Here is a 26909-nt window from a genome sequence, read left to right on the forward strand (position 1 = left end):
TTTCTGTATTTTATAACGTTGTGGAGAAGACTGCAGCTTTCAATTTACATAAGAATTGTATATTGTTCAACCTCAATTGCTATGATTAGCCTCCATTCTGCAACAGTTACCACAAAAGTAATTATCTGTGATAAAGTTTAGATTTTGGAATTTAGTATTTATCAGGTTATTGAAAAATACTCACTTAGCATAGTAAAATTTTGAACTACCTTTGTATAAAGTGAATATTCTTCCAGTCTAAAACTCTTCTTTCCTATAAGCAGCATGTGACAATGATATTTTAAAGTTTTTGCTTAAAATTAAGGCAAAATAGTTTTCTCCACTATCATTATAGCTTTTTTCTTCAGTAGGGTTTTTAATCAATTGGTGTATTTCAGTCAAGCAAAGCTTCCAGAGTCACTGGGATAGGAACACTCTACCAGCCTATCCTACCAGATAAGAGCTTACTTTACTAGTCCCCATTCTATTCCTGCAGACTTCAGAGAGTTGTAATTAAAAATAAGGCCTGTTTTATTCAAATGCTCGATATACACTTTTAGGCACCCAGTTTTAGACACTCAAAATAGAAAAAATAATTTTCAAGTTATTTGCCTACATACTTTAGGGACATCAGCCTAGGCACTGCAATGCTTAGGAAGTTGCTGCCTGACTTCAGCTGGACACTTCAGAGCATCCAAGCCCACAGCCCGCAGCCAGCCAACAACAGATCAGTTCCTGTATACATATAGCAGTAGCCACCTAGAGCTTGTAGTGTGTATGTTGACATGCTCGACACCACAGGATACTTGATGCAGATGCAGTACAGTTCAGAAGAAATTCAGGGAAATTTAAGGAACTTCCACTGATTTCAGGAGAACTGAGATCCCGACTAGTCTCATGATTCAGGCATCTCCAATTCCCCTAGAACCGAGAAGTGACAGTTCACCTGAAAGTTGGCATGAAAAGTTAATGTGTTAGGGCCCAGAAAGCAAAACAGTTATGCCAAAGGTTGCCCTCAGCTAAAAATTAAATCCATTATTTCACTTTTGAGAAGACTTGACTGACCACCACGGCCACTGCATACATAGTCACTTTCTCCCTTTTGATCTGTACTACTATGCAAAAAATGACTGCAAGATTCAAAGACCTGGAAAGAGACCAAGAACGAACCCAGTTTTGCAGCCTGGTGAAAAAACTCTTTTGGAAAAGAGGATTTGCTTCGTTCCTTAGTTTTCTGGGCTACAATTTAAGCCAAAGAGGGTCCCAATTCTTTCACCGGTCTCATGAATCTCCTGGGTCTGTTCTGAATTGTTTGATAAGCTAGAGGCACCCAGTTTTTGCTTATGTTGAATACAGGCAGTCTAAATCTTCCATAGTCAAAACTATTTATACTACAAACTTGAATACTGAAAGGTTTACAAAACAATTAGCAAACATATTTTATATGTTCAAGTTTTACAAACAGTTCAACCATCATACAAAATATAATAGTGATTTATTCCTCTGTCTGAATTCAATTTCCTAACCATAGAGTCGTAGTCAAAATAAAGACTAAAGCAAGCTATACCTAACTCCAGTTGTACTGGATAAGGTTCCAGCCCTACTGACGTCCCACTGAAAAGGGGATTTACAGAACAGTGACTCTCAAAGTTTTTCAATTCTTCACTGGTTTTGCAATTAATGTTCTAAGTGCAATTATAAAGATTAAAACATAGGAAACAAAGATTAAGACTGTACAGAAAAAGGCCAGTTTAAGACTGAACTGGTAACAATTGTGATATCATCTCTACTGGACTGCAGTGGTGTTCCCTGAAGGATGGTTCCCCCATTTAGCGCACAGAATGCATGCAGCTCAGAGTAACAGAGTAGCACTCAGTCTTTAGGGTCCCTTCTACTTCTTAAAAATATTTGGAAGATGTGCAGGTAAGGAGACAAAGGACTATAAGCAAGGTGGGGAAAAAAAAAAAACCACCCCACCACCAAACAAACCACACCAAGATCAAAAAATCAAACAGAAACCAAACACACAATTCAGGCCGTTAAAACAACCTCTTGCTCTTTGCTCCCAGGATTATGCCCCTGCTTCTCTACACGTTGCATAAAACATTCATAGCATCCCAGTAAACATGCCTACTTTGCATGCAGGTGTCTATCTTGAGGCACCAGAGAGGAGTAATCACTCCTGCAAGTCTCAGCACACCAGCTAAAGTCTTCAGTGAAAATACTCAAATAGCTTAAGGAGATCCATGCATAATCAAGAAAATAGTCAGGTGTTGTATATGTAAGTGATAACACATTCCATGAGAAGATAATGAGTATTTAAACAGAAAGCCATTATTCTTTCCATTCACTGAAGAAACTATACGTTGGTATGGAGGAAAAGGCTATCATATAATGAGAGGAAAGATGATACTACACGAGCACAAGAGCTGTTGCCCAAGTTACTTCAGTCCAATTCCAAACATTCACTCTAGGGCTCCAAGACTAAGCAAATGACTAGCCCAATTAAAAGTGTTGTGTCAACTCATGAATAGTCTTGCAACGCTTTTAAAGAACATTTATGAATGTAGAAAATCTTTGTGTATAGACAGTTATCTAACCACAACACTGTAGAACCCCTTTATCAGCAAAACTTTTAGAAGTTCATTCTGCACTGCCCCTTATCTTCATACTATCAATTTTGACAAGTGACATTTTTAGTGGATGTTTAAGGGCTATCTGCTCCAATTTTGTGACCACTTTTTGCTTCTCAGAAGTCTTCAGGAGATACTTGTGTCTGAAAAACTTTAGTTTTTAAATCAACTTATTTTCCCTACTCATTCTCAAAACCTAATTTTGCTTGGAGTTTGTACAATCCTTTTGTTTATTACTTAGCTGCCAGAAATATTTGAATTTCAGATAAGTACATTACAGAAAAAATCATATCAAATGTTAAAGTTCAGTACAGGGTAGATTATACATTTTACAGATTTTCCAGATCTATAAACACAGACTGAATTCCTATACATACAAATATAGAATAGGAGTCCCATTTATATACCACTTCAAGGGGTTACATTTTCTTTTAGTTCTTGCGCGAATTACCAGATGTCATCCTATTTTTATGGAAAACAGTGTTAGCTTTCAGTAATTTTAGAAGAATCTTTTCCATTTATTTTCCCGTGTTACAAGCTAAATCCCAAATCTTGGTTCAGTAAGAGAAATTTAAAATAATTTCTGCTTACAGTAAATGGCATCACACAGGTACCACACATTCATTCACTAGGTTTTGATTAGACCAATGCTGCGCAAAACTGTTATTGCCCATGCTCTATATATGTTTGTCTATCAACATTCACCTAAAAGCAACACACCATAGAAGAACAAGACAGAATGAAAGCTCCTTTTTCAGGATCAGGATAAGACCTCCTTTCACTCCCTTTGTGAATTAGAGATACGACTTTTGTGCCAGTGTTGACCTGATATCCACTCTTACATGAAAGAAGAAGCTCCAAACACTGCAAAGCAATTTTAAGTTTTTTTTCCAGGAGAGGGCTACTCCAGTTCTAACCCAGAAGACCTCAATGAGATTACTGAAAAATGCTGCATCTGCTGCCCTAAACGTAACAAGGTCAGCTCAGCACAAAACACATTTCCAGCTCTGCTGGCTACATCAACCTTCTTAACCACAGATGACAGAAAACAATAAAAAACACTGCCCCACAGAAACGTTCACATGAGACCTGGGCAGACGGTATTTTGCAGTCCAAGTGCCAAGCATCTTATCTATGTTTTAGTGCAACCTTTGCATCAGCCTACAAAGAAAAGTAGTCTGCCAGTAAAGTAGTAATTGGAAAAAAAGATATAGCAGTGACAAGAATAGCTATATGTCTACTAGTAGGATACTTCAGTTACAATTGCAAACAGCAGAATTCCAGCAACTCAGTAACTTGTTTCACAGAATCAGTTTATCTAACTAAACACATTAAAAGCCAGTGTTGCCTATATAAACTTCACAAGACTGAAGAAACCTTTTTTTATCTGTCAGTCAATACATTTTCAACAGGACAATTTTGATGATTATGACTTGATGAAATGTTGAAGACTTTTTCCAAAATGTTGTTCAGTGTCACATACAAAACCATCATAGCCATCCACACCATGACGTTAACTGCAGCTTGAGAGAAACTATTAACTTGTTCAAAACCAGAAAGTAGTAAAAATTATTGTGTCCTATTATGCAGTCTTCAACTCATGCTACATTTTAAGCTTTACCATAGTCTTTAACAAGTTTTGGGGGAAGGTATAAATGACATGGTAAATTTGCTTTTGAATTCAAGGAACTTTTAAAGAAGTCTGTTTCTCATTTAGCTCTCCAATGAGAAACAATATTTTCATTTGTAAACATACTGTTTCATAATCAGGCATTTTGTGCTTTGAGGGTCCCCTGAAATAAAATCTACTGAACTCTAGTAACTTATTTTAAAAATAAAGCAGTACTTTTTCAAAATAAATCTTTCAATACTTTCTGCACCCCTCCACAATCTAACATATAAGGAAAGATTTTAAGGAAAATTTCATCTAGTGTCCAAATATAACTTTAAACATAAGGTCATCTAAACATCTGTCTCCAATATATCCCTAGGGATTTAAATCAAAAGTCCGCTAAACATGTACAATCATTTTGAAAATAAATAACAGAACAAATTTAGTCTTGATTATGATTATCATGCTTTTTAAAAGGAAACATTTATTCTAATAAGAAAAGTCTGAACTAATTTAAACTTTATGGACATTAACATAGAAGAGTTTCATATTCTAAATAAGACATTTCTTTCCATTTAGTCTCTAACAATATCCATTGTTTTGTATTTGCAGAAAGCCCATATGCTTTCTTCCTCCCTTTCAGAAATGTCTAATCAATAAAGCTATATTTCTTACCATATTAAGAAGTACAATTTGCAGAAAGGAGAAAAATTTGCTGACAAATGAGCAGAAGAGATTGATTTGTTTCCTGTTTGTCATCTAGGATAGCCATCATCATATATCACACTGAGGAAGCATATGCCAGACAAGCATATTGTATCTTGATACTTATTCTCTTCACTGCTTAGGAAAAAACACATTAGAGGCTGTTTTAAGCAAGGACTGTCTCATTACCCAGTCAGCATTACAGTTTTGCTACGTACAACTTTTACTAACAGGTATAAAGAGTAAGTGGCAGCCATGTCTCCCCTGCTTAATCAACAGCCCCAGTCCCATTCAGAATCCTAATCCCATTTAGGAGACCAGAATGAAGCTCTCATCCATACAACAAAATACTTTTAAGAAAGTCCCATTGCTTTGGCTCTGTAGCCACAGACTTGGAAATAAGTGAAGAGCAGCACTATGAGGATTCTCAAGGCTCTCAGGTTCTTCCAGAAGTCTTTTCTTCTCAGAATGCTGCCAATTCATTTACATAAGCACTCTTTTTGATTAGGAACTGTTCCAAGGGTGAACTAGTACAGCAATCTAGAAACAGAGGCTACCAAGGATATGATCACAGAAGCACCTAAAAAGGGTGCTGGAGACAATGTTTAGAATGTGCAGCATGAACAAGGCTAACACTCTTGTTCGCATTATTATGCGATTCTGACAAAACTAGGGTGTATACACTCTTACGAGATCATGCTGACACTTGTCAGCATCTATAATAAGGCAGTGATTTGGAAAACAAATTCTTCTAACAATCTACAAGCAGCCTGATGCTTTGTTTTCTACTTGTTGCCATGAGGCTATGTGAAGTACACATGTATACGCTATCAGTCAGGGCAGCATTGCAAACCTGCCTGTAGAGAAGATTTATATAACCTAAAAAAGGCTAGTATATCATCACCAACCTCAAGCATTCACAACCTCATGGCTCAGATCCCAAATTCATCTAAAAATCATGAGAACCATCTTCAAAGTTTGTTTGGGTTTTAGGTTCTTAAAGCTTGTAATGATGAACTGTAGAAGCTTTAATGCCACAACACTGAGGATAAGATTATTTTTTAAAAATCAAGTTTTAATCAAGCTTTCAAGTTTTGAAACAAAATCACGTAGCTCCACAAGCTGGAAGAGACATCAAATATCACAAAGCCCATAATAAAGAGTTAAATTTTGTTTCTGTGTCTGTGATTATGGCAGTTAGAACCATCATTTGGGGTTTGTTTTTGTTTTTGGTTTTGTTTTGGTTTTTTACCATGCCCTTTGTGTTTTACCGAGTTCAGCATGCTATCTGGAGTCAGCTGAAAAATCAAAGTTGAGCAATATTTACTATACATTCAAAATATATACTGATTTTGAAAAGCAAGCCAATAACTAAATATTAAGAAATAAGTGTTGGTAATAGAAAAATAAGTAAAACTTAATTCTGTTGCAAACCCATTCAGAATTAGCTCTGAAAGGAAGTGAAATAAATAGTGTAAAGAATTTTCTCAAACTGAAAGTACTACTGAGACTCTCCTCCTGCTTTTGGGAGCGTTGCTGTTTGGGGACACCAGCCACACATCAGCACACTTCAGTATAATAAAAACAGCAAAAAGCCCAGGAAACTAGGATATCACCCTGAACTGGGAAATGATCCATTGACTAAAGGCTGAAAGATGACCCATAAACTATGTTTCCTGCCAAAAACTGGCAGATTGAAAAGGATCCAGAAGAAAAACAAAAGCAGCTGTTAACAGTGTAGTTCAATGACGGAAAAGCAGATCTAGAGGCCAATTACTCCTGTGTTTCCTTCCCTGCAGTATGGGTGGGACTTCTCAACAACATTCAGACTTTCTCAGATACAATTATATTTTCTCATGAGAAAAATCACCACTATAGACAATTGAAGCCTTAGATGTTGCAGATGTTGGTGAATTATATCTAATTGTAATGAGCCCCCAGGACAAGACATGATGCAGGAAAAAATGGCAGGTACTTACCTGCAACTATTCAACTTTCAACACAACCAAAGCAGTTGACTTTCAGTAGAGAAACTACTATTTTATATTGACTGGTATTTAACACTTTCTTGCACAAATGATAATTAGGCATCAGCAAGTGAGAGCTTCTGATTATAAAAAACAGTATTGATTTTATCTGTCAACAGAACCAGTGATGGTTTCCACAGGCAGCAAATGCCAATTCATCTCCTCAGAGGGGAAGAAAGTTAATTATGTATTTTCAACTCCAGTTGAAGCAGAACAGATTTAAGGCCTTTGTGATCAAGATGCAGACACTTGAAAATACTTGAAGGCATCCCCGTAATGGAACTATTGTCACTTCCCTCCATTCATTGCAATATTGATTTTCAAGACTTTCAGGTTCTAGGAGTCACATCACTATCTGAAAAAGTAGGGGTTTTTCCTACTTGATGTGAGCTCTTTTAGCACTTTTAGTTCATACCAACCCTAATCATAATACTTTGGTTAGTCTGAGAAAGCATACAGAAGAATGTTTACAAGTATAAGGAGGACATTCAAGGTAATGACAGGAACTGAGCTACAGTTAAGTGATGATACTACAAATTTTCACTTAACGGGCAAAAAATCCCAGATTTTCCGCACAGAAAGAACGAGAATCAGTTTTCATTTTCCTTTCTAGAACACTGCCACATAAACACATATATTGTTATCAAAAAGCAATTGTGTCTATTCATTAGAACGTTATTCTTATTACATAATTAGCCTTTGTGTTCGGACAATTTAATATGGATTTGAACATGAATATCAGTCACTAAGCACAATCGATGAAATAATAAACACAGTAATGAAAAATTGCTCTTTACCCCAATATAATCTTTTCTCACAAAAATTGTACCAACTCCGCAAAACAGCCTCTGCAGAGGAAGCATTTTTTGCCTATAAACTTTACAAACAGGCATGCTCCAATATAGATTATTTTGACTACCTATTTGCTTTTACATGTATAACACATACTATTCTACAGTATTCTTTAACCTGGATATCTGAAAACAAAATATTTAGAGTTGCAACAAAATATTTAGTTTGCTCTGAAACAGTACGGATCTTCAAGCTTTTATGCTTTGCTGTAGGTCTCATTCCTGCCAATACTTGAAAGAAGTTAACGCAGGCTTACAGCAGGTTCTACACAGCAGCTTTCACTTTGTTTATAGATGGGCATCAAGAGTTTGAAGAGATTTCTGCAATATCACAAAATCTATGGTAAAATTAATATAAGCAAATTCCTCACTCTGTGGAAATCAGTAGCTAGTTGCACATTGATTCCACTGGCCCAGAAGTTTATCCCAGGTTTTCCAATTTATATGTGGTATCTTGGCCTTAGCACCATCTTTTGACCTTTACCAGTCACTTACTTATATCACTGTTGACAATTTTTGCAGCTATTTCAAGGAAAGTCAAATTCAGTGCCATTGGTTTTACAGTACACATATGAAATCAGCATTTATTGATCATTATTTGTTTTACATCTTTAAGCTTTGCTTTCACATATTATCATCCAAAATGACATATGCTAATCTTCTCACCTGCAACAGCTTCAACATACATTTTTATTCATCTTCCACCCTTAAGAAAAGCCACATTTAGCATCTTCTTGTAGTATTACACTGCCATCTTGTGGGTAGTGGAGCAAATAAGTATAAATACATTACTCAGTTTTTGAGGTTTGGGGTTGGTTGTTTGGTCAGGGGTGTTTGGTTTGGTTTTATGACACAAAAAAACCCCACAACTTGTTACATTAGAAACAATAGAAAATGTATAACCTTTCTCAAAAGTGTCAGGCTTACAAAATCTTAAGGAAAAGCATCTTACTGCACACCCATAAAGGATTCTGTGCATAAGAAATTTTGCCCCCAGTGGCTAACATGCCAGGCTAAATAAAGCTCAGCCAACTACTTGCTTTCCCCAGTGTTTCTCTTGGAACAAAGACAGAATGGGACTGATGAGTTTGCTGCAGGGTGCTCAAACCAACAGCAAGTCAACACTAGCTTAGTTTGAAATTTAAGCCCCAGGTTCAACAAGCAGTTTGTTATGACCAATTTCAGAGTCCACAGACCAAAAAACTCTTCTTTTCAAGGTCCCAGTTTCTACAGAAAAAAATATGCATACAATAGGTGTCATGACATGTTAAAAGTTATGAAGTCTTTGTTAGTTTTTGTCACTGTTATATTAACGTGTGAGAATTAGTTCTTCATATCTTAACCCCCATATAAAAGCTACTGCACTTAAAAAACACATAGCTAGAAACACATTTAGGAGCCGCAAATGGGTGTTCATAAATTGTTAGTACACTGCAAAGACCTGACCAAACAACATCAGTTCACCCTAAACACTACATACAGGGGTTTTTATTTGTTCATTTAAACTAGAACTATATTGCAAGGATATTGTTTCTTCGAACTCTTTAACTGCCTGAAAATTTATAGGAATTTTGTTAGCTGCCAGCTTTGCATGTTCAGCACAATGTATGAAAGCCCGTGAGGATTTCATTAGTTTCCACTAAAATTAAACAAGGTTTTCTGAGGCAACCCCACAACACTTAATTAAGGAAGATGGATACAAAACAAATAGTCCAATCTGTCCTTCATATTCAGGGGTGAATTTTCAGTATTATCAGCTGGTAGAAAAGGGGAGGCTCACAGACTGAGAAAAGTTACTTACAGAATTAAAGTTTGAAATGCTGTAGTAGGTGGGGAGATACTCTTAAAATTTTCCACTAGGGAATGTTCACAAGGTAAACGCAACATGGCATTCTGCATACTCTCAGCTAACTGGTCGCTGCACTGGTCTGCAGCATGGAGGTACATTCTCATGGGATGAAAAATATCATTTTGCCTGGTTTTTAAGTGCCCAGGAGACCAGAGTCAGCAATTTAACCATACTGACTTTGAAACTAGCTTCAGTTTCTGTGACCTTTCCTGGTGGCTATTCCTTATTCCCAGGGACCCACTGAAGTCACAAACTGTCCCAAATATTGCATTCCCTCTCTGAACTGTATAATGGTGAAAGCAATATGGGTTGCATGGACTTTGCAAAGGTATTTCACATTTTCTTTTCCTCATGTTTGGTAAAACAGCATGGAGGGATGGTTGAGCAGAAACAGAAATCTTTCCAAGTCTCAACTTCCTCACTGTTTTTATGTCCTCCATACTTGCAGATGTTCAGGACATCTGATATCTCTGCTTACAAACACTTAACCTTCTTTTGATCTTCTCTTCACCTGAAGTTCTCCACACCATATTGCCAACCAAGCAACTCCCCTCTGAAGCTTTAAGTCCAACACCAGGTAGCATGCTATCAATTTCTTAGCCTAGCAGAGAAAATTGGCTTCACCAGTATAAGCAAGTATATTCCCTTGGAGTACTTTAAACTTCTAGGATGTTTCCTTGAAAGTAATACTATTTGACTGCTTCCCACCCTTAGCTTTTTAATATAAACAGTCTTTGCTAACATCCAAAATGTCAAACACAGGCAATGAAAGACAATGAGCACGTACTGTGGTCTTAGATAATACTTCAGCCTTAAGAGACTTCAGAAAGATGAAGGTTTACGCACTTTAAAATATGGTTTCAAGTCAAGATAGTTACAAGGTTTAGCTAAGTACACAGCTAGTTGAAATTACCTCTGAGCATTAAATGATTATTTTAGTAACATGTGAATGCCAATTGCATGGCTTAAAAGCAAGAAAAAAGCAGTTAAGAAAACACAGAACACATCCTAGATTTAATTCCCAGAAAAATGTCAGTAAAATAATCAAAACAAATTAGTTCAACACATAGGGGAAAAAAGAAAAGGGAGAACTAGCCAATTTCCCTGCTGTTTAAAGTGCTTCCCGTACATCTATCACGCTCCCTCTCCCGTTTGTACAGACCAAATAACCTAAGGTGTTTCACAGAGTATGCTGGCTAGCATACGTTGTAATGGTGTTTGTCTGCCTAATGCCTCTAATGATAGGAAGACCAAACACTGTTTTTAATACTGTATTTGCATCTGACAGTCTTACTTTGTCTATTGGCTTTCCTGCTTATAGATCTGGTTCAAAGGAGTTGCTGCTATCCAGGATAATCAACTTTGTCTACTCCTGAAATAAAACACCTCAAAAGAAAAGGTTTGGACTTTCAAAGGAGCTTAAGAGAATTAGACTCCCAAATCCTATTATATTTCAATGCAGCTGGAAACCTAACTCTTTCCAAAAAAAAATCAAAGCCAAGAGGTCCAGACAGGCAGAAACCCTGCTGTTTCATGAAAATATGAAGAATCGGGAAAAAGACCAGCTCCAGTTATTCTTACAAAGTAATTATTTTTGATAAAAAGCTCATTTTATTCTGTCTTTCTCATATTCATTTTGCAGTAAGAGAAGCCAATAGTTCATGTTCATTAATTAAATGAAATTAGGAAAAGAAACACACTGAATTACAGTAGAAAAGTACTTAAAGATCAGTTCAATATTACAGATTTGAAAAACGTCACCTTTGTATTTACCATCTACTACATATATTAACATTTTTAATTTTGAAGAATTTATTTAATATGTTATTTATTTGCAAGGGTATGGAAGCAAGAGAGGTGAACATGCAAACTGAATATTTATATAGTTTCATTTATGTAACCTGTGGTTTTAGTTAATTGTCTCCATCTGCAGCCTTTTGTTATTAAAAAAAAAAACAAACCACAAAACCACACCTATACCAAGTAGCAGCATCCTAAAACCTTGAATATATTCATCCACTTCCCTTCGCTCAGCCAAGGGTCATCTGTGCAATTGTTTGTGATGACGTTTGCACTTCATCATACAAATTGACTCAAGACTCTGTTACAAGGATGTCTCAGCAAATCAATCTGGTATCACACAACATACTTCACAGTATTCAATTCCTCTCTCTGAGGGAAGAGATCTCAATCAACTTTTTATGCAACACTTATTTTAATTTCTGCCTTTTCCATACCGGCAGACAAAACCAGGATTTTTTGATCCTTGTGAACTAGAGAAACAATTCTTCCTGTGACTTGAACCCTGTGTTGACTGGCCTTCTCAAACAGCCTTTTGAAGAATTACTATAAATGTAAAGAAATCAATTAGGAAAGAAATCAATTCTTTTCACAGTGATTCTTACAGTTTAGAGAACTTGTTTTCTGTTTAATTTTTTTTTCTATAAATTCCACACATGCCTTAGTTTACTAATTAACCACTAGAGAAAAGGAGTGTGCCTGCAGTACACTGTACTAGAAGGGACCAAACTTACTTGTGAAGTGTCCCAATTATATTTCAAAGTCCTGTTCCTCACTCTTGTCATACACCCAGGCAAGAAAACACAACTAAGTATTTTCAATTATGCTATTAACCTCCATTCAGGAATCTGCAAGATGGGAGCAAACCAAATGCCAGCAGAAGGAACGCAAGCCAAGATTGAGTAAGACTTTGTTCATATTTAACACTGAGTTCATCATCAGGAAGCAGAGCTTTCAATTTAATACAAAGTCAAATTACGAGCCATGAAGATGCAGATGCACCCCTTTCTGCAGACAAGAAGTACACATGAGATCCTGTCATGCTTGGGTTTTACAGTTCAATTACAGCAGAGAACCATTCGAGTTAATCTTCACCTTAGAAATACCTTGGCAGCCAATGCTATGTTTAAATCTTTTCCTTTACGACACTGAATACTTTCATTTCTCCTTCCTTCAGCATGCCAATGTCTTCCATTTTATCAGTCCCATAGACTAGGGGTTATGCTTGATTTCTTTCTTTCCCCTTCCCCCGTCTTTATTAAGTCCATGAACAAGTCCTGTCATCTTCCACAAAGCTTCAAAAATCCCTTTCTTCCTGTTCTGACAGCTTAGGCTTATCTCTAATCATTTTCCACTCGACCTAGCAGAATCACTTCTTATCAGATCCTTTTGCATCAGACATGCCGATGCTAAATAACCTCTCATTTTACTTATGCAGACAATATTTCTGACCCTTCAATTCCACCTATTCTGCTGTGCAGTTCATTCCCTGACTACCTCACTACTTTCCTGTCATTGTTTTGACAAGGACATAAACTTACAGCACCTTTCTTATAAAACAGCTTCATACATTCCTTGTGCTTAACTGTATAAGTTAAAATAATCAGAACTTCTTAAAAATCTAAACATTAGTTCACCACAATGATTGTTTTTCAGTTTCCTTCTAAATACCAGGCCATGGTACAGGTAGCAAAGACACACTAGGATATCTGTGGCCTTCACATGAGGCCAGTAAATACAACAAAGCATCTACAACAGCTCCATGTCCTTCTGCAGAGGCAGCTAAAGGCAATAAGGGGTGTCTAAAGTGATACCGAGAAACTAAGGTCAAGCAACCAAATCCCTCACTAGGATGAAATACTAAGTACAGTCTCAACAACTCATGCTCTCCATCCTTTCCTTCCTGCTTCCACCTTTCCAAGTTGGATCCACACTTGCCTGAGAAATTTAACATTTAGACTGAAGACCTCAAAGCTACAGCTTTCCTCTTCTATCTTCTCTATAAATCACCAAAAAAACCACCATTGAGTTTTACGCATCTGTCAAGCAAGTTTTCCAGTCTAAGCCATTTCCCTCTAACACCTTAGAACTCCCACTCTGAGCCACACACTTACCAATCACTCAGGTACAATTTTAGTGCTGTTCAGACCTTGAGAACAGACCTTACCAGTTTATTTCGTAAACAATGAGTAGAAACTTCTGTACAAATTTAAGGCTAGTGATGGAGCTAAGGAACCTGCCTGACAGCAGTCTATGCAAAAGGATGCAAGCATCTGTGCTGGTTTGGCTGGGATAGAGTTAATTTTCTTCACATTCCACACCATATGACATCATGCTCAGCTTATAAAGCTGGGGGGGTGCAGGGGGAGGGGGGAGAGAAGGAAGGGGGCAACATTCGGATCGACGGCATTTGACTTCTCAAGTAACTGTTACTGTGATGGAGCCCTGCTTCTTTCCTGGAGATGGCTGAACACCCGCCTGCCCATGGGAAGGAGTGAATGAATTCCTTGTTTTGCTTTGCTTGTGTGCATGGCTTTTGCTTTACCTGTTAAACTGTCTTTATCTCAACCCACGAGTTTTCTCACTTTTGCCCTTCTGATTCTCTGTCCCATCCCACTGGGGGCAGAGCGGGCAAACGGCTGTGTGGGGCTTGGTTGCCAGATGGGGTTAAACCATGACAGCATCTTTTAACGGTATGCCTCTGGACTAGATTCAACAGGCTTCTCATACTATACCTTAAAAAATGTTAGGTGCAGATCAGTTACCTCCTTGAACTGAGAATTCTCTCACCTTAACTTTTATGCCTACCAGATCAGCAAATAGCTTTCATGTTGTTTTTTCCCTACACCACCCTCAAACACACTCTTTTTCCAGTTCTAGTCCTTCTGCAAAACTCTGCCGTTATCTAAATGACAATTTGCTTTCCAGTGCGTTAGCCAAACTGTCTGTACTTCTATGAACAAAGAGCCTGTAAAGAAAACATGCTACTGGCACAGGATGGGAAGATACTGATTTAGATCAATCTGAATCACTAAGGCACAGGCCCATTGCTATGGGCAGATAAATCTGTCATCTTGTGAAACATCTGGTGGCAAAACACCTCAGTATCCTTTCAGGTATGAACCGCCTTCAACAGGCTAGTGCAGATTAAACCTTTCCTGTCTCTCCTAAGGGGAGAGGGGGATGGTGCCCAGCAGAATCTAAAAAAGCTTTAGGATTTCCAAGACTGCAGAAGAGCTACATAAACACAGTCATATAATACACTAGAAGGGCCAGGACAGCAGACCTCTCCGCTTCTGCTGTGACATTTCTGTGTCAAAGCAGAGGGCTGAAAACAAAGGAAATGCAGAGTCACAAGCATGAAAAAGAAGCACTCAAACGTGTTGGTGGCAGGAATGCATAAAAGTGGATTTAGGGGCGGCGGGCGAATTAGAGTGAATGGAGGACGAGCTCACATGCAGCGTCACAGCCACACAGTACTCACCCACAGGAGAATTTTGCTTGTGCCAAAGCATTACGTAAGACACAGCAGTATTACCATGTAGCTTTCCTTCTTCAATTAAAATATAACATGACAAACAGCATTTTGGTCCCAACAGAGACACTAAAGAACACTTAAAAAACACACTACATCGTTGACATGTTAGCAGGATTTATATACGTACACTGAAAAAGCATGGTAATATATGGTAAATTCTCCCTACGCTGCAGGCTGACACAAATATTTCAGATGGATTCTGATTTAGGGAAAACAAACTCAAGAAATTAAGCAGCAATGGAAGCATTGCTAACCTGATGTACGCAGTTCTGACATTTGTAGTTTGCAGTACAAATAGCGTCACGAATTAGTAACCCCGACATTCCTAACTATTGAAATACACAGCAAGACGACTCCGCTGCAGCCCTGCATCGGCTTCCGCACGAGGCAGCGCCGGAGCGCGCCGCCGGGAGCGCCTTTGGAAAGCGGAACGCTCTCTGTCCCGCGCCAAGGCGCCGCCGGCGGGTTACGCGCGCTCGCGGGGAGCACGTGCGTCAAAGTTACACTTTGGTGTAAGTAGAACACACGACTCCCGACTGACGCGGCCCACCTCGAGCACGGGCGGGCCAACTGCCACCCCCCAGGGAAGCTCGTGAGGGGACGGCGACGGCTGTTACCCTTGAAGGGGCCCGCCTCATCATGCAAGGGGCTACAGGGCGTGTTTAACGCAGACACACCGCGGACCCGGGGAGGTGCCCCCGCACCCCGGGGGGCCGGGCACCGTCACCGAAGCGACCTCCGAGGCCCGGCCGCGCCGCTCCCGCCCCCGAAATCCCCGGGACCCCCCGGGCCGCCTCAGGAGCCCGCCCGCGGGGGAGGAGCCGTGCCGCCGAGCCAGGTCGCTCCCCGCCGGCGAGGGGGCGGCGGCGCGGCTGCCTTCACCGCCGCTTGGCTGGGGCGCCGGCGGGGGACGGGCAGACCCTCCCCGCCCAGGAGGAACGCGCCTACTTACCCGCCGAGCCTCCGGCGACGACTTGGTGAGAGGCCTCCTGCAGAAAGCCCCCGGGCTTCCGAGCCATCCTTGCCCGCCCTGCGGCGAGAGGCAGCCGGCGCTTGGAGAGGGGCTGCCGAGCCGGGGCCGCCGAGCCGGGGCCGGTTCCACGCTGAGCGGGTGGGGGAAGAGTCGGGGTCGGGGGGGGCGGGAGCCGCGCTTATCTGCGGGGGGGACGCGGCAAGGCCGGGCGGGGCCGGGCCCTCGCGCTGGCGGAAGGCGTGCGGTCGCGCAGCGGGCAGAGGGCGGCTCCGGGCTGGGCCCGGGCTCGCACTCGCAGCTGCTTGTGGTCACGGCGGGAAAATGGCTTTCTGATCGCTTCCAGCCGGGAAACCGGCAGCCTCTCTCTGCCGGGCTGAGCTGGGGCGGCCGGCGCTGGGATCGCCCTCGCTGGGGCGGGAGGCGAGGCTTTGGCGGCCTGTCAGAGAGCTGACGGGGCAAGGCCTGTCACCTCAAGCCTGTGCCGTTTACTTCTCGCTTCGGGGCTGGTGCTGTGCAGTACAGCTTGCAGTCCTGCTCCCACTGCTGCTGAAACCCAGCCAACGCCGGCAGATCTGCTGGTGCTCCGCTTCCAGGAAGGGTCGGAGGTGCCGTTTGGCTCACTGGCTGTCTTTCTGAAGCATGCTGTTCTTTTAAAACCTTTAGACTTTGGTTCTGGCTCTTCAAGTGTTCAAAGAACATGGGTATTTTTTTCACTTCGAGAGTGACGTGTGTTATGTGGACCTATTGCCCTATCTTAGTAAATGAAACAGTGCCAGGGCATGGGCTGCAGCACTGGGACGCAGTTGGTGCCGTTGCTGATAGTCCCCGACATTGTTTTCGCCAAGGCCAAACTGCACTTTTCCCGAGAACACCAGGGTACGACATGGGGGACAGCATGGGCTCATCCCCAGAGGTGGTACTATTGAAGAGGAAGTCAGTTCAGCCATGTGGTTGCAGAGCACGCAAGGGTGTTTATCCGCAGGGCCAGAGAATGGGCATAGGTCTTTTTACTAGTAAAGACACAGTCTTTTTGACTTAGAGCCAGATTCAAAATGGTATTCGGGTTAATAAACTACAGCTTAAGCACTTAATCGCCAACTGAATACCTAAATGTTTCTATGGCCTGCAAAAGTTGGGAGCAGACGCAGTATTGCAGGTGGTCTTTTACTTTCCCTGCTGTATCACTGACCCTGTTCTACTAGTCAAATCCCTAGGTTACCAACATCTAGCTGTAAAGGTTTTTTTTTTCTATGTCTCTACTTCTTCTCTTCCCCCTAACTTTGAATAGCACTGTGGTTGCTCATACTCTTTTTCTGTTTCCTCCTTTTGCATGTAGCCCAGAGCCTCTAGTACTGCTGATTTTTCTTACCCCAGAGCAAGGCTTGTCCACTCTGAGCTTGACCTTTGCTTCTTTTCTAACAATCAGGGGTACATACAAGCTGAAGTACATTGGTTTGGGGAAGAAAACAGAGCTACTGTTGATCTCAAGGGCACATTTATTAGAGTTAAGGTGGATTTAAGGAAATGGCTCTTGAATAAGGTGGTAGACTGTTTAACCAGTCACATGGATAATTTGGGATTAACGTGGGGTTTTTTTGCTTTCTTGCTAACAGCCCTACAGTGTTAACAACAGACAAGGATATTTTGAATCAGAAATCCTTCATGTTATCTCCAAAGCGATACTGAATACTGTGTGTGATCTTGAGCATCTTGAAACAGAACGAGGAGGCTAGATTTGCTGGCACCTCTTCAAAAGAGAAGGAAAAGAAAGGTAGTTTTTACATCCTTATTTTTTAACTTCTTTCCCTGTCATGCACTATGCACTGTTCCCGGATTGTTATCCGCAGCAAGACAGATTCTGTCTGTTAACATGACTCACTGATGAGATGCCAGATATTTAACATACACACAATTTTATTAAGTTTTCCACTGTCCTTAAGCAAGTCAGTTTAACCGATATAGTAAGCCCAATACATCAGAAGACAGAAATTGGTAGAGCAAGATACATGAAATCAAGGAAAGGGAGTTACGACCCGTTCAGTGTTCTTGTAGTCTGCAGCAAGGTCAAAGGTGATGGGGGTGTCAGACCAGCTGAGAGGGAATTCCACTGAGTTACTCCCATTCTCCGATTTTATAGCTGGTATGAAGCCCCTAGCACCCACATATCTTTGTACCAGAGTCTTAATCACCACAGCACACCCTGCTACAACTTTTGGAGCTGAAGAGGGGCTGTTTGGGTAGATAAATGAGGGGAGAAATAGGAAGGGAGGCCTCATGGTTCAGTGAAAACGTTCATGCTTTTATAATTTAAAGGAGCCATGCAACTAAACCCTCAACACGAGTTGTGTTTGTGATTAGTGTTTAGTTGTGAGTGGGTGACAGCTTCTTGATTCGGTTTAAATACTTCCACCAGAATTTTCTGTTAGAAACTGTCTAGGCTCTTGACATAAGTTTAGGCCTAATTTTCTGGCAGCTGATAAGCAGTGTAGGGAGTGGCAGAGGCATGTTATCAGAGTCTGCACAGCTGGAGCTGTGGGCTAAGCAAGGGGTGACCACCAAGTCTTCACCTAGTTCTGCCCCTCACCTGGGCCTCATCGTGGCGTCCCCTCTTCAGCAGACCCCTGACGTAAGTCCAGTCCCAGGGTCAGGACCCCACACCCTCCTGAAGTTACATCTGTTTCTCATGTCTGAACAGTGTATTTATGCGCTGTTTTCCATGTCTGAGATAGGTATTTAACTGTGGTCTGCTGTCTATATACATTTTAGTTTAGTAAAGGAAGGGCTTCCAGGTGTTCATTTAGACACTTTGAGGTAATGACTTTAAGTTAAATCCTAGGCACAGTGAATGCTAGGCACACCAGAGGCATTGTGCTAAAACTGCCATTTCACAACTGACTCTAGGAATATATGTGGCATAGCAGAGTTGAAGAGAATACATGCTGATTTTTCCTTGCCCTCCAGTCCTGGAAGAGCACCTTTAAGGTACAAGAGAAATCTGTATTTGTTATAATACTACCACATCTTTTCCTCAAGGAAAAGGGAAAAGTTGAGCAAAAAGTCCGTTGTGAAGAAAGGCATACTTGACTTAGTGCAGTGAAGATGGAAATGCCTAAAGTTGATAGGAAAAAATAGTATTCCAGCATTCTGATGGCCAGAATTCATGTAATCAAAGAGAAAATAAAGGACAAAATATATTTTTGGTTGGGATTAAAATGCTGTTACTTATTTCATAAAGGCGGAAAGCAGTGCAGTCAGAGACAATTTGTTTCAGATAGTGTTGTGAAAGAGAAACTTCTCAGATCACAGTTCTCCAGATTCGATGGATGGAAACATAAAGGTTATTGCTAGACTGAGGGAGGGAATCTGGAAATTAATTGAGCAAAACAATGAAAACCAATTAGAAATAAGATTCATCTCATTTAACTGTCCACCACATTCACTGGGAAAGAACCTTTTCCTCCTACCAACAAAAACCCAGGGATTTTTACAAGAGGAGCATTTTGAGAAGGAAACACCCTTCAACAGCTTATAGATGGGGTTGGTGCACAAGGTTCTGAAATGACAGTGTTTTCAGCCCCTTCGCAGGCTTTTCTGGGGATTTCTCAAGTCTTTCCAAACTCATTTTCCTGTTTTGAGAACGGATTGCAGGTGCTGTAGTATTTGGAAGCCACAACTTTATAAAAGCATCTTTGGGAAAGTATTTTAATGAAGTTGCAATACTGTTCTGATACGTTAGTTTGCAGAGTTTCTGTGAGCGTTTTGTGATAGTTTAGCAACAAATGTTGTTAACTGAATAGAGGCTCCAAGCTTGAAAGGAAATGTAGCCTGTGGTACTTTAGAACAAAGATTAGAGAAAAACAATGGGTTTATTGCTACTGGAAAGTATGGGAACATAGAAAATATACAGAGAAGCGTTAGTAAAGTGTTGAAAGACTGAGACCCTAATTGCATGAAGGAATTATAGTCAGGTGTAACATTCAGTTACATAATTTGCATGCATCGGCAAATAAACAGTAACTTGAATTCTTTGATCTATACAAGAGCAGAGTGGGGATTGCTGTGGGAATACGGAATAACTCCCTTAAATTAATAAACTTTGAGTGTGCTGACCTTTAAGTAATTAAAATCTCAACTTCAATGTTTCATTAACATTTGCATTAGTTCCCTTGGTTTGGCTCTTTGAGACTGCTGCTCAATAAATATAGCAGGATCACCAAGTCTCCAGTGTTCTGTATCATCAAAAAGCAGATGCTGAAACATCACTACTTTTTTGTTCCAGAGATGGAGGTCTGGCTGGGCAATGTTCCCTTTGATACAAAAAGCAAATTTAGCATTAAGGTGGACTTGCTGCAGCAGTCCATCAGGAAAGAGAATTTGGAGTTGATCAGAGGGTGCAGAAACTGGTTGGTTAGGTTTGTTTTCTGCAAAAGGTGTCACTGCAACAAACAGAAGGTTTACATGAGAAAACTGAAAACTAACGTTTAGAGAGTGTATAATTCACACAGAGATATGTTTACAGAATAGCATTACACCTGCTCCTTAAAAAAAAACCTGCTATCATTAGGAAACTATTAAGTATGTTTCACAGTATTCAAACCTCAAATCTGCTCACCTCAACGCAATTAAATTCTCCTGCTGAAGGTCCCGTTTATATATTGCACATTTCCCTTACTCTCCACCCAACCCTCCCTGCTCCCCCGCCAAGGGCGACCTTCCCGCCGTGCACGTTTCCTGAAGCACTTCTAGGCTTAATCCCATTTTCACGTGGGCTCTTCCCAAACCGGTACACGTGCGCCACCACGTTCTCCCCGTTAGGAGCCCCGCAGGGTTTCTCTCTCTCTTTGGGACTACCACGTCCCTTAGCAGAGGATGCCGTTCCCCGCCGGCCCGGGCGGCGCTCCAAAGCTAACCTCCCCCCGAGAAAGGAGACAACTTTTCCCCGTGCAGGAGGCGGCCGCTCCCCTGGCCCGTACAAGGACGCCCGCAAGCCGACCCCTCCAGCTCCCGCCCGCGCCTCCCGTCCGTCCCGGGCACCCCGGCCCGCCACCGCCTCCCCCGCCCGACGAGCCCCGCCCTCGGGCCGCGGCCCCGCCGCTGCGCGCTCCCGGGGGCGGCGCGCCCCGGCCGCAGGGCCCGCCCGCCGGAGGGCTTTGTTGTGGAGGCGGCGGCGCGGGGCCGGAGCGCGCAGGTAACGGGGCTGGCGGGGCGCTCGGGGTGCGGCTTCGTCCCGGCTCCCTGCGGCGGGGCCGGGCGGCGGTGGCGGCGTCGCGTCCCGCCGGGGCGGCGTTGGTAGGGGCCGCTCTGCCCTCAGCGCCTCCCCGCGGGCAAGCGGCCCTGCCCGGCTTCCTCGCCGCCGCCGGGCCCGTGCTCCGCTTACCGGGCCGTGGCAGCCCCGTGGCTGCCCCGTGGCTGGGTTACCGTTACCTCCCTCTGACCGGTCGCCGCCGGGCGGCCCCCGGCTCGCCCGACCCTCCGCCCGCTCCGCAGCCGCTGGAGAGGCGGGGAAGCAAGGGTCCCCGGCGGGGAAGCGATGTGGCGCGTCGGAGGGGGTCAGCTCGGCGGGCAGGGGCGGGCGGGTGGCCTGGAGAATCGGGGGTGAAGCCTGTCCCCAACAAATTCAGGAGGTCGGTGCCGGATCTCTAGTGTCCGGTGAGAATAGGCTCTGGAAGGTACTCGGAACAGGAGTAAATTAAAAAAGCAAACCTGCTCAAAAAAAACCCAACCAAAATAAAGTTTACAATCTGTGCTTCCCCCCTCCCCCCCAAATTTATGACTTTGGAAAAAGATCCTTAGGAAGTTTCAATGAGTTGTGTACTTCTACTATAAGTAAGATTCATGCTAATCTGTTTTCTTGATGGTGGTTTGAAGGTGTGTTTTGTTTGAGGAAGAAGACTACGGTTTCTCAGTGTGAGCAATTTGGAGGAAAAACATTCAGTATGTGTAACCAGAGGCCTATTTTATCCGAGACAGCAGACCCTCCGATGTTTGCCCGTGGAAGAACTACGGCTGCATCTAGATGCACCTTCAGGGTGCTGAGGCGGTCGGAGGTGGGTGCTGTAGGTGTTCACTCACCCTGAGTTTGGGAATTCAGAGTGTCCTGCAGTGGCACGGTGTCTTTTTTAATATTTCATCAAGTCCTAACTACTGTTAGAACACTCTTAAATTGCAGTACTTCAGTCGTGGAAGAAAAATCGGTTAACCACAGAGATGTGCTTCTGGCTCAGCAGATTCTGGAGGTTGTGAGACCTGTGGGTCCTAGGGAAATGCAGTGATGTGCTTGCCACCTTCTTGTACCGGTCCTTGAGCGTCTGTTCTTGGCCAGTTTTGCTCTGGGAATATATAACTTTGGTTCAACCTGAAACCACCTGTTCTGGATTATTTGCTTATTTAAATACATTATGGCACTATCTTAAATATCTTGTGAAGTTTAACAAGAGTTAAAAATCAGTCATAACAGTTAAACATGCTTCCTGATGTGGTAGTTCTGTTTTTGTTTTGTTTTGCTTTGCTTTTAAGCATTGCAAAATGTAGTCATTCATGACAAAGGTCCTTCAGCTGTATGAGATGCGTGAGACTGAGCTGTATACACCAGTGAGGTACCAACAGCATGATGGCTAGGAGCTGTTCTGCCTGTCACTGGTACGGGGATAAACTTGTCTTGCCCTTCCAGCTAAGGAGGAGTTAGTACAGTTCTGGCTGCAGTATGGAAAGTAAAGGGAAAGACTGAGAACTAAAGTTATGTACAGGATTTGAGAAGGCAGGGACAGCTGCTGCTGTAAGTTTTGGGGGAAGGGAGCAGAGCTGTGAAGCTCTGCAGTCACTGCTGCATCTGATCACTGGGAGTGACAGCATTATCAGGGAGATTATAGCCCTCCTAGGACTTGCTAAATCTGCCTGTGGAGAGGACACATGGTAGCAGAATATCCATTTTCCCTCCTGGCCATTTCTACACTAGTATTAGATGTTTTGTCTAGTTTTCTTCTAAATACCTAGACTGATAAAGCTCAAACCAAACCAGTAGATCTTGTACTCAGGAAGATTATATACTGTCTTAGATTTAGTAATGCTTCCTTATTTTAGGCATTTGTATATACCCTTTTTGTAGATATTACACATTTTCATATAGTGATATTGCAAGTGCTTTAGAGCCTGATTCCCATTGCGGTTTGTAATGGGGGGCTACTTTGTCCAGTAGTAGTGGGAAGCAAATAAATTTTAAAAATCTGGCCCCCAGTTTTCAGGCGATAACTAATTAGACTTCTTGCCTTTTTTTTGTTTTGTTTTGTTTCTGGATTCACTTAATTTCCCTTTTAATTATTAGTTGCCCCTTGTGGAGAAGGAAATGTTACTTTTGTTCTTGGCATTCTGTTATTCTGTCTCCCTGCTTGTTAGAAGTTATTCTAGATGATGCTACATTAAAAATGCACTATAATGGTGTCACCCTCTTTTCTTGACTGGTAAGAAACAAAACAGTTGTCAGGCTTACGATTTCTCTTGCAGCGAGGCAAACCCAATGCATTGTATTACTTGCAGAAATAGGAGTACGGTGCTGATGCCCCATGGCCCAGATCTAGCTTTTTGCAATTTGTGGGTTTTTTAGCTTTTGAGAGTGCCTGGGTTAATGAAAATATAAGGAAGTTTTCAGAGCTTGCTGGAAGGGGTTAGAGGAGGAGGGAAAATATGGGTTTGATCATTGTCTGTGGAAAGAATCATTAAATTATTCATTAGAATTGAAAGCAAGAAGGTACATGTGAGCTGAGGGTGAAGGGGGAGAGGGTCCTGCCTGTTGATCACAATTTTGTGTAAAATAAGTCACATGACCTTGAGACACATCCTAATTAATCTCTTTGCTATCTCCTCTTATTTTTAGGCTGTCAAACATAAGGCAGAGTAGATGCTGCATGTTAGTGGCAGCATGCAGATAGAGGAATGTTTTTAAACTGTTAATTACTTACCTGACTTGATGTTTGCTGTAGTGCAGATCTCCCAGTCTGTGCAGAGGCTTCTTTTCACTTTTACATTTGTTACGCTATACGGGCAATAGATGTTTTGAAACTCACTTTTAAAACACCCAGCCAACCCTTCTGGGCTGGAGTCCATTAACAGGTCTTACTACAGGGTAATGTTGCAACTGACAGATATTCCTGAAAGTATGATTGCAGGCTTTTGCCTTTTAAAGGAGGACAGTTCTGAGGGGGCAATAGAAACAGTATTGAACCCTTATTGGCAGAACAGATACAGCTACAGAAATAACCAGTGTGTATGCTCACTTTTTAAGATGAATCTCTGCTGCTTTGAGCCACCAGTTTAAGTGATAGGATGGTTGGCATGCTCCCTGCTAGCCTCACAAGACATCCTACAGAACCCATAACAGAAAGCTTCTGTTTTCCATGGTGATTCTTGATGTGGACTTTTGTCTGTTGAGGACAGGTTAAAATGCAAACTGGCAGTTTCTGCAGAGTGGTGGTCTTTGGTATATTAAAGCATATTATGTATTAGAATTTTGAAAATATTTTATATGAAATACTGCTGGGGTTGATTTTTGGTTTTCGTAGTATCAGTGAATCAAATAATATTTTTTTGAAATGTCCATGTGTGTTAGTTACAGTTCTCTCAAATAAGTGGAATTTCTTGAGCCTTCTTGTATGAAGCATGGAACAGGCACTGTTTATCTCTCCCAAGTACAAGTAATGGAGACATGATCACTTAAATTGAATGCCAGTGGATAGCTATCACAATGCAGTATGTGTTGTTTATGGGTTTCCTCTATGTTACTGAACATCAGCTAAATGTGAAAACAGCTTGTTGTATTTGCTGTGCACCATTACACTTGGCTGAGCCTTGTCAAAGACGTCGTCAGAAGTATTTCATGCTTTTCAAAGGAATTAAAACTCAGCAGTTCAGTTAATTATTTTGAAAATGGTTTTTATTTTGAAAGCTAGAGTTGTGGCACCTGCGACCAATGGTCAACTTTATGTTGGCCAACAGAATACACGTACAGCTTCTTTTCTTTTCTTTTTTTTTTTGTTTACCAGCCCTTTTCTGTTGCAGGCATGTAAAAGGAGTTTATTGGGTCAGGTGCCTAGTGGGAGGCTATTTGTACGTGTGCTGTGAGTTCGGTGTGATAGATGTGCACCAGATGACTTGCAGGGATGCTTCTGTGGGCTCTGGAGTATGGAAGGGAGTGAAGGGCTGAGTAGGGTCCATGAGCAACTCTACAGGCTGTTTGCTTTTATTTTTACTGAAATGCATTCTGGAAATTCATGTTGAAAATGGCATATACATCTGTTGGTGACATCCTGTGTAGTTAAAATTATCACCAATATGTTGCTCTCAGGGGATAAAATACATGAGACTGGTTCATAGTATCTTTTCCTTATTAGGAAGAAGTCAAGACAGCATCATGGTGTCATTTGCTCAGTATCACTTGCTAGAGTAGCAAACCAATGAACAGATCCAACTTCCCTTTAAGCGAAGAGCAAAACTTCCATCGGTCACAGCAGCATGGGATTACACTGCGGGTTTGGGAGAAATAATTGGTAATGAGTTCAGCTCCTGGAGGGCATTAATTTTTGCACCATGAAATCCATAGTAAATTGAGTTAAGGAGATCCACATAACACGCTGGTAGACAAATGTTATCCTTTCTGTCCTTTTATGTAAATCTGTTGAAGACAGAATTTGATCTTTAAGTTATACGTTCATTTAAATAGTAATATTCCAGCTAGCTATGCACTAATTTAAATGTTAAGTGTGAAATAAATTAGAAATATCTGAACTGCTTCAGTAATGTATTATTAGGACAAAGAAGGATTAAAAGGCTTGGTTATTGCTTAGCTCTTTGGAGGGAGGGGGTGGCAGTCTCTGTCAGGAGTTGTGGAATGAGAGCACGGTTGTGTCTGAATTGAAAGTGTTCTGAAAATGCCGTGTGATGCTCTGCTGTGAGAGAATTTAACATGAGATCAGCGATTGCTGTACTTGAAGCAAACAGACTGAATTTTTAATGTTGTTTTTAAAATACACAAATCTGGTAATTTATGTTGACTTGTACTTTAGCTTGTAAATAAAAATGTCCACTTGTAAAGAGAGTATTTAGTGCTGAAGAATTGCTTCATGGTTGTGTGTGTGTATGAATTACATTTGGTGGGGCTAGAAGTAGAAATGGTCATTAGTTGCCAATTTAACAAATGAATGGTGCAAAGCTTAGATTGGCTTGGGGAAAGGGAATAGGGCTTTCCAAGGCATAGCAGTTGATAGGTACGGAAATGAAAAGTATTAAAATATTAATTTTTGCAGACCATTTACACAATTAAAATATTATTGTGCATTGTTTCAGTTTTTAATGCACAAAGTTAAGTATGTATAAATCTTTGTATTGTGAACACTGATTCTTTATTTATTTTAGATGTCCTTGGCTTGTTTCCTTTGGGAGTAACCAGCTCTGCTTTAGCTTTCTTACATTACACTATTTCCAAATGTATATATTTGACCCTCTCTTTGTTAATTCTAATGTATTGACAGGTGAGGAAGTGGAACCAATCTTAGTGTTTACATATTACATATGACAGGAAATAAACTATCAGTTTGTACTATGTTTTTGATATTTTTTTTCCTATGTATTGTAGATTTAACTTCATTTTAGAAGCTTAAATGACTGCCAAAAAGTTAAGCATAGTTCCCAAGAAAAATGGTAACTCAGCTTGTAGCTGAGTGTAATTAGATAACTGAGAATACTAGTGGAGCATAATTAGAAGATTATTCTAAGACATTCCAGTGGCCACTTCAATGCTATTGAAAGAAGTTATGCAAAAATAAGTGTGTTCTTTTTTAAGCAGTCGTTTCTCTCAGTAATGGTGTGATACAGTTATATGTTTCTTTCAAAATAACTAGCGCCGTTTGAGGGAGATTAGATGGTGAAATGTGAAGAAGATACCTATCTAGTG

The 26909-nt window shown here is 41.3% G+C and overlaps 2 protein-coding genes across 18 annotated transcripts in view; one reads left to right on the top strand and one right to left on the bottom strand.

Annotated features, from left to right (window-relative positions):
* SLC25A21 (solute carrier family 25 member 21) overlaps positions 1 to 16079 on the bottom strand; it is a 259062-nt gene extending 242983 nt beyond the window's left edge. For 3 of the 5 annotated variants that reach the window (XM_064460313.1, XM_064460311.1, XM_064460310.1), the window contains exon 1: positions 15947 to 16079. In XM_064460313.1, the coding sequence (XP_064316383.1) occupies positions 15947 to 16013 (67 nt within the window). In that variant the 5' untranslated portion in view covers positions 16014 to 16079. Of the gene's footprint in view, positions 1 to 15611; positions 15702 to 15946 lie in introns of those variants that run through there. The other 2 variants (XM_064460318.1, XM_064460319.1) reach the window with 2 other exon arrangements.
* The window catches only part of MIPOL1 (mirror-image polydactyly 1), a 202072-nt gene continuing 190836 nt past the window's right edge, over positions 15674 to 26909 (top strand). For 4 of the 13 annotated variants that reach the window (XM_064460299.1, XM_064460307.1, XM_064460301.1 and 1 more), the window contains exons 1-2: positions 15675 to 15971; positions 17581 to 17738. Coding sequence is in view for 2 of the 13 variants with exons in the window: in XM_064460295.1 (XP_064316365.1) it covers positions 20837 to 21155 (319 nt within the window). In the remaining 11 variants the exon portion in view is untranslated. Of the gene's footprint in view, positions 15972 to 16003; positions 16106 to 17580; positions 17739 to 17760; positions 18950 to 20821; positions 21156 to 26909 lie in introns of those variants that run through there. The other 9 variants (XM_064460295.1, XM_064460296.1, XM_064460298.1 and 6 more) reach the window with 8 other exon arrangements.

This window comes from Phalacrocorax carbo, chromosome 9 (assembly GCF_963921805.1).
Source record: "Phalacrocorax carbo chromosome 9, bPhaCar2.1, whole genome shotgun sequence".
Taxonomy (NCBI): Eukaryota; Metazoa; Chordata; class Aves; order Suliformes; family Phalacrocoracidae; genus Phalacrocorax; species Phalacrocorax carbo.